Here is a 10,666-nt window from a genome sequence, read left to right on the forward strand (position 1 = left end):
AAAAGAATACTGAATAATTCAGGGCTATAGAAAAGTATGAAATTTGTTACGATTTAGGGCCTGGAATTAATAGTTCTTTAATTTTAGTGCTCTCATTGAACATATAAAATGGGTTTCATTTTGCTTCATCTAGAGATTGTTCAGGACATGTATGCTTTATAATGCAAGGAAAACCTGTTTTATTCAGGGATACGTTTTTGCTTCAGTTTCCTCATTGATAAAAACATTTATTGAGCATTGAGCTGGAGATTGTGAGATGGAACTATGCATCATCACCTCATAGTTTTTTTTGTTTTGTTTTGTTTTGTTTTTACGGTACGCGGGCTTCTCACTGTTGTGGCCTCTCCCGTTGCGGAGCACAGGCTCCGGACGCGCAGGCTCAGAGGCCGTGGCTCACGGGCCCAGCCACTGCGCGGCATGTGGGATCTTCCCGGGCCGGGGCATGAACCCGTGTCCCCTGCATCGGCAGGCGGGCTCTCAACCACTGTGCCACCAGGGAAGCCCACCTCATAGTTTTTGATCTTATGTGAGGACATGCATACATGTATCTCTGTTTACAAGGTGAGATGTCTTAAGGGCTGCAGTTGAGATACAGTGTTTTAATTTTAAGAATGTTAGGAATGGTGAGGGCTGTTATTGTTGAATGTCTGGAAAAGGTTTTGGGGGATATTGGCACTTGAGCTGGCCATTTTGAGGGCCAGATGGGGTTCAGAGAAAGGCATTGCAGATAGTGGAAAGGATGAGAAAATTCAGGTTTGTGTTCTGAGAGAAGTCTGGATGGGATGACTCTTAAGGGAGGTTAGGCTACAAAGGTAAGCAGTCAGGGGATAACTTGTAGAAAGTTGTTCTATGCTGTGTCGAAGAATATGGACATTAAGTGGAAAGAGAAGCCGTTAAGAGTTTTTAAGCAGAGGAGAATCATGATGATATTTGAATTTTAGAGTTTGAAGTAGATAATTTGCATGACAGCCTTTAGAAGGGGAATAGAGGTGCAGGTAAATGAGCCTTGAGGTCATTGCAATAATCCAGGCATTAAGTAGTAACGGTGGGAATGGTAATAGGGAGATAGGTAAACAATGCTTGTAACATATGTCATAACTGCTTAGAAAATTGGGATGGGAGAGAAGCAGTGACATTATCAGGCTCTAGGCCAAGACAGCCAGAAGAGTGGAGTTGTCCATAGAATGAGGGTGGAGGAGGGAGGCGTGCCAGAGATAGGCGTGTCACGGGGCTGTTCCACAAGCAGTTAGAAGTGAGTGGAATTAAAGACACTGATGGTCCACGGGGGTAAATGAGATGAGAGAGACACTAGAGGTAGGTTGATGTGGTTAATTGCCATCATTCCTGTTGGGGAAGATTTTTGTGTACCAGGATACGTCGTGGTTGCTGATCTGCTAATGGATTGGCTTCTTGATTCAAGAACCTGCTTCTAGTCCAATCAGCTGTGGTTGAGGGTGGAAAGATAACAGTCATGTCTGTTTCTTTAGTTTGGATTTCAGGGATGAGCTCCTTTCTCCCTTTGGTCCTGTTCTTCCACTTACGATACCTGGTTTTAGTTGTTGTTGTTCTTTGTTTTTTTAACCTAATATTTCCCTTCTCCATCTCACGTCTTACCTACCTCTTCCACAGAGCTTCACTGGAGCAACTTCACCTCATATTGATTTTTCCCTTCTTTGAGGTTCTAGATCACGTAAAGAGCTTAGCTTATGTTCTCCTGTATTTCTGGGTATTTCTTGCAGGTGCATTTTTTCTGGGGTTAAATTCCTTCTGATATTCTGTGTTCCTGTGACAGTTTGCATATTGCTGGTTATATAGATATCATTCAATAAATAACTGCTCTCAGTAGCATATTAGAATCAGTTATCAATATATTTTAGCACAAATACCACTGTAAGTTTCCATATATCAAAATGATTAACTTGTACCATTTTTGTTCCACACATCTAAGCAACATAGGCTATATTTAAGGGTACTCTGATGTTCATGAGGATAAGATTTGATCTAAAATTGATATTTAGAAGAGAGTATATGGATTATAACTTTCCATCTTTAATTAAGATGGATTTAGGCATAAATTAGTTTTCAGCAAGAAAAGAGATTCAGTATAAAATAAGTACAGTGAATAGATATTTTGATCCAAGTCAAATACATAAATAAGGAAAATATAAATTTTGTCTTAGGTTGTTGTAACAAAGTACCATAGACTGGTAGCTTATAATCAACAGAAGCTTATTTCTCACATTTCTGGAGACTGGAAGTCTGAAATCAGGTTGCCAGCATGCTTGGGTCCTTGGTGAGGGCCTTCTTCCCAGGTTGCAATAGGCTGGCTTCTTGCTGTGACCCCACAGGGTGAAAAGAGAGTGAGAGAGCCTCTGGGGTCACTTTTATAAAGTCCCTGGGCTTCCCTGGTGGCGCAGTGGTTGAGAGTCCGCCTGCCGATGCAGGGGACACGGGTTCGTGCCCTGGTACGGGAAGATCCCACATGCCGCGGAGCGGCTGGGCCCATGAGCCATGGCCGCTGAGCCTGCGCGTCTGGAGCCTGTGCTCCGCAATGGGAGAGGCCACAACAGTGAGAGGCCCGCGTACCGCAAAAAAAAAAAAAAAAAAGAGATCGTATAAAGTCCCTAATCCCATTCATGACCTAATTACCGCCCAAAGGCTCACCTTCTAATACCATTACGTTTCGGATTAAGATTTCGACATAAGAATTTTAGTGGGACACAGACGTTCAGTCCATAACAAAATTATATAAACCCAGGATATATATTGTTTCTCCTGAGTGGTTAATATGGACTATATAGTTAGCTGTCCTTAAATTAAGGCGTTCTTAATGTATATGAAATATATATCAGAAACTGTATATGTAAGCAGTTTGAAGACTTTAAAGCACTAAATCTAACATACTATTTGTGTGTTGGCTATAATTTCAAGCTATGGAATCTTGTATGTGAACTGAATTTGTCTTGTGTATGCACTGTGCCTGGTTCACTGTAGGCAGTAAGTTTAAGTGAGAATGAGTATAGGAATGAGGGAACACTTAGTGGAATACATATGTGTCGCCCTTGTTAGTTTGAGGCTTAATTTCTTGCATCTTTCAGGTTGATGTTGCATTTGCTAATTAAGTTCGAATTAAGTATCTATGAATTACAAGTACCTTATTCTTATTCCTTATAAATGATGCCCATAACATTAGGTTGTCTGAACACTGAGGGCAAAAAAGTTTACTGAAAGTTCTCGTCTTTGGATGATTCTGTTAAAGCCATTAAGATCTACTTTTTATGAATATTGGGTATAATTCATTGCTGGTAAATGTTTCAGTTAACTTGGAGTGGATGATCATTTCCATAACTCTTGACTGTAGATATTCCTGGTAGAGCAAAAAATTAATATGCTTGCTGTTACAGCTGTTGTTCAGCACTGTTTTGGAAGTTCTCATAAATAGGATAGAATAAAAAAGGAAAGGAGGAAACCTATTTAGATAGGGGAAGGACAGCTCTCATTCGCATATTAGGATGTTAGGTTGGCCATAAATACCATGAGAGTGGCAGTCTTACTCTCTTTTGTTCCCCTTTGCAACCGAGGCGATTAAATAGTGCCTGGCATAGAGTTGAACAGTAAATATTTATTGAAGGAATGAATAATGAAGATTTTACGCTTTGTAGGATTTTCTAGCTAGGCTCGTAACTAAAAAGCTGCCAGAGTTAACAAGAGTTCAGTAAGACTACAGTAGAACTGACAGACTGTGTCTAGCTTTTGCCTTGGGATGAACTCTCCAGCCCATGGTCCCTGTGTAACACAATACGATTCCTGTAAATATCAGTTTGGGGGGTTAGATCTTTATTCACTTAGGTTGTGAAAACCCTTTTGCTTGTTTTTAATCTGTTGTATTCCTTTTTCTCTTTGCAGTTCTAATTGTGGAGTGGTAAACATATACAATCAAGATTCTTGTCTCCAAGAAGCAAACCCAAAGCCAATAAAAGCTATAATGAACTTGGTTACAGGTGTTACTTCTCTGACCTTCAATCCTACTACAGAAATCTTGGCAATTGCTTCAGAAAAAATGAAAGAAGCAGTCAGATTGGTAACATTTCTTTACCCTTTGCTTTTAGCATTGATAATTTTAAAATTTAAAGTTGAAAACATGGAAAGATAATAGGAAAGTGTTGGATTATTTTAAAAAGAGTAGCCTCTTTTGATGTAGAAATTCCTTATATTGTAGCTTTTGGGTGTTATTATAGAAATGACTAACAGTAGCCACCAAATTTGTATTATGTCAGTTCTTTTGGGAAAGCTGTGCTGTCCATTCCTAGCGTTTCTTAAGTGGTAGTCTTCATTTTCAGAGGTTTCTTTCGGCATATACATGAAGGAATATGTTTAAAGCAAACACTTCATTCCTCTATAGTTTTTTTTTAATTAATTAATCCATTTATTTTTGGCTGCATTGGGTCTTCGTTGCTGTGCACGGTCTTTCTCTAGTTGTGGTACGCAGGCTTCTCATTGAGGTGGCGTCTCGTTGTGGAGCACGGACTCTAGGTGCGTGGGCTTCAGTAGTTATGGTACACAGGCTCAGTAGTTGTGGCTCGTGAGCTCTAGAGCTCAGCCTCAGACGTTGTGGCGCACGGGCTTAATTGCCCTACGGCATGTGGGACCTTCCTGGGCCAGGGATCGAACCTGTGTCCCCTGCATTGGCAGGCGGATTCTTAACCACTGTGCCACCGGGGAAATCCCTAGTTTTCTTTCTTCATCTACTTTTTAAGGCCTGGTGTCATAATGGAGTAGAGGCAATTCTTAATTTTTGAAAATAAATTGAGCTTGAAATTAAATTGTATACAAAGATTGCAATTTAAATAGCTGGATAGTTACTTGTGAAGATAGCTCTGTGCCAGGGATCCCCAGGACTTCCCCCAGGTTTGGTGAATAGAATAGTAAATAAAAGGACTCACAGGACTCAGAATATGGTCAAACTCATGGCTAAGAATAATTACGGGGAAAGGATACAAAGCAAAATCAGCAAAAGGAAAAGGTGCATGGGGTGAAGCCTGGAAGAAACAGGCACAGGCTTCCAAGAGTCCTCTCCTAGTGCAAGTCACATAGGACACGTTTAATACAAGTCCTCTCCCAGTGCAAGACACATACGATGCATTTAATACAAGTCCTCTCCCAGTGCAGGTCACATGGGACACGTTTAATACAAGTCCTCTCCCAGTGCAAGTCACATAGGACGCATTTAATACAAGTCCTCTCCCAGTGCAAGTCACATGGGACACATTTAATTCCTCCAACAGCAAGTTGTGACAACATGTGTTAAGTGTTTTCTGCCAGAGAAGCTCATTAGAGACTCAGTGCCCAAGGTTTTTATTGGGGGTTGATCATGTAGGTACCCTCTGCCTAGGAGGTACCCAAAGTAAAGGCTCCCAGAAGTAAAGGCAAGTGTTCAGCATAAACCACATGAGACAAATCATTTAGGCATAGTGAGCTGTCCTTATCATTTAGGGAAAGTTTCCCATGTGTGTAGGGACCTGTATGCCAGTCAAGTTCCCAGACGCCATCTAGGAGCCACTTGCAAGCGGGCCTTTCTAAGGATAGCAGCCTCAGGCCAGTGTTGACTCTTCTCTGCCCAACCTCAGAGTTCAGCTTAAATGTCACTCCATCTGTGTGAAGTTTCCTACCCTTCAGGCAGAAGCAATTTCTTCATTCATTCAACAGTTATTTGCTGTGGGCCAGGTATACAGATGGCATAGAACTTTGAATGGCAGCATTACACTGTGCTGTTGTTATGTGTATACCATAAGCACTTCACAGAGATTCTTATTTTTATCTTGCTTACTCAGCAAATAAACCGTACACACTTCATCAGCTTTGTTTAATAGTGTATAGTTTACAAAGATTTATAAAGAATTGTACAGAAATATTTTGAGCCAAATAACAGTCCTCAGAGGATTGGCTCACCCCAAGTCAACAGCTAGTAAAGGGCAGTGAACTGTGATGCTAGATTCCATATTCTTTCTAACATTTTAATGGTTTTCTGACTAAACTCCTCAGAGCCCTAGAATGTGTATAGGACTTCAGATGGTAAGTAGGGCAAGTAGGAGGCTAAGCTCCTCCCTGTATTATATAGAGCAGCTTCAGTATTACTTGTGGTATGTATTGGCATTCTGCATAAGATTTTCTTTGAGGGAAGAAAGAGTTCTGCTGGAAAAAGTGTTTGGAAAATATAGCATTGTGTTTTATTGCCTCTTGAATGAATCATTTGATAAATGAGAGGATCCTAATTCAAGTCAGCTTTAAAATCTCCGCTCCTGTAATGGTAGTGGTGGACTAGTACATATTAACCTTTTATCATTTTAATGGTAGTAAGTTGTTTTAGAAAACCATGGGATCCATCTCTGTTGACATAGTGTATTCTGCAAGATACCTAGTAGTTAGTTCTGCCTAGTTTGCTTCAGTGATCATGGCAGCATTTGTGGTTTTTTTATTGTGGCAAAATCACACAAGGAATTCATTAGTAACAGCCAACTCCCATTTTTTTTTTTAACTCCCATTTTTTAAATGGTAGTCAACCATAATATCTAATGGAAAGAAGCCAGGCATAGCTTTAGAATGCCTCAGTGAAACATTGGTAGTGTCATTAAATGCAATCTCTTATAATGATCCAAAGAGTTCTGTTACTCCAGCACAAAGCAGTGAATATAAATCTAAGCCATTGCACCAGTCAGAGACTCAGAAGTTAAATTGTTATTACATCTACAATCTTGGATGTTGTAGAAGTTGTGGAACTCCTTATCCATTAAATTAAGGATGAGAGACCTTTTATTTGTTGAATTTTGGTATCTGGACCCTTAAATGTAATACAGAAATTGCGTTGGAGATAAAGGGAACTTTCTGAATTAAAGAAGTTGGGTTGTTTTTTTTTTGGTGGTATACGTGCCTCTCACTGTTGTGGCTCTCCTGTTGCGGAGCACAGGCTCCGGATGCGCAGGCTCAGCGGCTATGGCTCACGGGCCCAGCCGCCCCGCGGGATGTGGGATCTTCCCGGACCAGGGTACGAACCCGTGTCCCTCGCATCGGCAGGCGGACTCTGAACCACTGCGCCACCAGGGAAGCCCAGCAGTTGGGTTTTTATGGGACTTTTTCTTATTAGTTCAATTACAGCTTTTAATACGGGGGTCATAAAGAGAGGTTAGAGCACAGCTGAGTTCTAACCAGGTGGGGGTCATTGGTCTGAGGGAAGGTGTACTAAAAACACTGGGGAATAGTTACAGTTGAGTCTTTTAGGAGGGCATAAACATGTTTTTTGCCCCTGATATCCAAGTCAGTAGGGGAGATAAAATTTTAAATTAAATTGTCCAGGGCTTCCCTGGTGGCGCCGTGGTTGAGAGTCCGCCTGCCGATGCAGGGGACGCAGGTTCGTGCCCCGGTCCGGGAAGATCCCACATGCCGCGGGGCGGCTGGTCCCATCAGCCATAGCCGCTGAGCCTGCGCGTCCGGAGCCTGTGCTCAGCAACAGGAGAGGCCACACAACAGTGAGAGGCCCGCGTACTGCAAAAAAAAAAAAAAAAAAAAATTAAATTGCCCATAAGTTGGTATTTATCCTCCATCAGGAAGAACACATCAGCTTGTCGTGTGAAACCATGGCCGCTGTGTACAGTTGTGTAGGTTATTTGTTGCACAAGGCACCACATCTAAAGAGACTCCATTTACGTCATAAACTTTGTGTTTGTATTTACTGTAGTATTTCTGATAATTTTGGTAACAGAATTGTTCTGTTTATTTAGCTAGAAAAATACACAGCTACCTTCTGGTAAAAATGAACTTTAAAAAATTGCTTTGTGTCTTGTGCCCCAACTTTTGTGAACTTCTTAGCTTTAATGGGTCAAGACCACTTCTAGTGCCTTTGCATTGATGCTAGGCTGTGCAGGCAGAGCCTGCTTCCCAGAGAAGTGGAAAATAATTGAAAATGGCTTGGAGATTCACTGTAAACTTTACTTTCTTGACAAAAAATGGTCAATAGGCATTTATTGGGGGAGTAGGACCTAGTGACTGACTGAAACCAGTGTAATAGACAGGTGTATCTAACAGTGGGTTTTACCTGGTACTTGTCTATGAAAATCACCTTGATTGGGTGGTTTAAAGTCTCATCTAAAAGTGAAGGATGATAGACTACCATGATTAATAGCTGAATGATAATTCTGTATGTGAGTATTAAGGTGCTGTATTTCTTGGAAGAGCTAGAGAATGTGTGAAAACGAGAGTTTGTTAAAATCCTAGTCTGCTTAAGGTAACGGCTTCCGTGCTTGGGTTTTATTTATCCACAAATTGGACGAGGACTTGTCTTGCCTAGCTTGGATTTGGGCCTGTTTTCCCCCAGGTAGACTTTGCTGGAGAAAGAGACCTGGCCTTGGGGTGAGCTTTTGGCTCTTTCTCAATCAGAACACAGTTTCACTTGATGAACTAGGTTTTCATGGTTTAGCCCTCCTCAAGGAGAGATTGCAAAAGGCAAAGAATATACCACAAAATAGAGAAACAAAAGTGAAAAAAGGGGAAGTTAGATGATATTGGAAGATTTGATATGACTTTGTCTTGGATTCAAACTCTTCATAATGTTTGAAGAATCTGTTCCTTGTGATTACATTTTAGTACCCTTTACTGTGGTTATTAAGTTAGAGCATTAATGGGCTCTGCTGTCGACTTTTCACTTTATTCATTCACTTACTCGTTTGACCCTCCCAGGCACCATGCTAGATGCCGCATTTTAATGCAGCATCAAGAAAGCACTTTCTTCTCTTCCTTCCCTTCCTTCTTAGTTAATAGCACATTGAGAATCAAATTTTAATTTTGGAACACTTTGCCTTATTAAGAGAACTGTACTTGATGTGTGCTACAATCAAAATGAACTTTCTGTTCTAGCAAAGTGACAGGATGAAGACTAAAATTTAAGAAAGATGCGCTCCCAGTTGTTGTAGTTTAAAGCTTTTTATTATTTCCTGCAGGTCCACCTTCCTTCCTGTACGGTATTTTCAAACTTCCCAGTTGTTAAAAAGAAGAATATTTCTCTTGTTTATACTATGGATTTTTCTCCCAGAAGTGGTTATTTTGCTTTGGGGAATGAAAAGGGCAAGGCCCTGATGTATAGGTAGGTATTATTTATGTTTAGAAGTCAGAAAGAAGTCTCAGCTTCTTTTGAAAATGTGAAGATAAAGTTGTTACATTCTCAAGTCTATAATTATATATAATTTATTAGATCTGTAGTTTATTAATTATAATTAAGAATTATTAACTGATAAATTATAGAGTGTTTATAGTCGACTCCCATCGTCATATCTAAAAAAAATGTGCATTTTTCTACCATAAGATTTTTCTAGCAGAAAATTTACTTGGGGAATTTTTGGGGGACAGGGGGAAGCTATATTTTGAAAATGTCAAATTGAGGAAAAGTTGCCACTTTAATAATACTGCCACTTTCTTGGTGCCTTATGTTTAGATTAGCCTTTGTTGACTTGAATGCTCTATTTACTCCACTTGATGTAAGTGATTTTTTTAAAGAGGTATTTCTTTTCCTGCAGCTGTAAGCTGTAAATAAGGATGTTAACTACAAAGATACCAAAAGCCTGTGCTCTGTCCAGGTTCTTTTCTGTGCTCAACCTACTTGGCTATAAAGCAAGAACAAATAAAATCTAATTACATTGTTGCTGGGAGATACAGGTGACAAGGTAGCTCTGGGGGAGAACCTGTGACTTAAAAATAATAGCCACCTTTCCTTGCTCCCATGTGTTGGCAGTGAATGTTGCATAGAACCCTGTGTTTATGTTTGTATGCTTCAGGGAAGGCCTGCTTTCAAAGAAACTGAAATCTGGGGTGAAGAAGAGGAGGAATACAAATTGGTTTTGAAAAGAGAACATAGCAAACAATAATATGGCTTATAGTTTTGATTACTTTGAAAGGAGAATGGTTGGGTGGTACCGGGAAAATTGATAATTCCGTCATTCTCATTTCACTTCATTTTTGGAGTGGTTCTTTCAGTTTGGATTTTATAAAAGGATGCAGATTCTTACTGAACTTAGGAATTCTCTTCCAAAGCTTTGGTTTATTATAGCTGATTTGTTTCTTTTCTTAAGCCCCAAAGCTCATTAGAGTTTTCACCAGAGCATTGGTCTCTAGTGAGACTGTTTCTAGCATGTGGGCTGGACTGACAGCATTTCTGTTGGATGTGGCTGATCGGGTATTTCATAGACCGTGATGTAGCGCTTTGGAGCAAGCTGATGGCTTTTATCTAAAATCTGAGGTATTAGCGTTAGGGTACTTCAGAATGGCAGCTTGAGGAGTCGCCTGGCTGCCTAGGGAGAGCGATTGTGATTCCGTTCCCACACCTGAAGTCTCCCTAAGTGTCATTCTGTGATCTGATTGACAGTATCCTGGGTAATCACAAAATTGTTTTGATGATTTTGTCTTTTACTTTTTCAGGTTGCATCATTACTCAGACTTTTAAAGAGATTATTTGAAGTAAGAAAATCTTTCACTTTTTTTTCATCCTACAAAGTTTTAAAGTTACACCCATTGCTGTCAGTTGGCAGAGGGGCCGTATTAACTGATTTTTGTTTCTTTGCCTCTGGGTTGCTCTGTCTTCAGTTAAGGGAGTGGGATGGATATAGATCAGGAAGAGCCTAGT

General features: G+C 40.3%; 1 protein-coding gene across 1 annotated transcript in view; it reads left to right on the top strand.

Annotated features, from left to right (window-relative positions):
* Positions 1–10,486, top strand: part of UTP18 (UTP18 small subunit processome component) — a 38,861-nt gene extending 28,375 nt beyond the window's left edge. Inside the window, exons 11-13 of the mRNA XM_065897767.1 lie at positions 3,907–4,081; positions 8,991–9,133; positions 10,462–10,486. Coding sequence (XP_065753839.1) covers positions 3,907–4,081; positions 8,991–9,133; positions 10,462–10,486 — 343 coding nt within the window. The remainder of the gene's footprint in view (positions 1–3,906; positions 4,082–8,990; positions 9,134–10,461) is intronic.
* Positions 10,487–10,666: the final 180 nt, after the last annotated feature.

Source organism: Phocoena phocoena, chromosome 19 (assembly GCF_963924675.1).
Source record: "Phocoena phocoena chromosome 19, mPhoPho1.1, whole genome shotgun sequence".
NCBI classification, from domain to species: domain Eukaryota; kingdom Metazoa; phylum Chordata; class Mammalia; order Artiodactyla; family Phocoenidae; genus Phocoena; species Phocoena phocoena.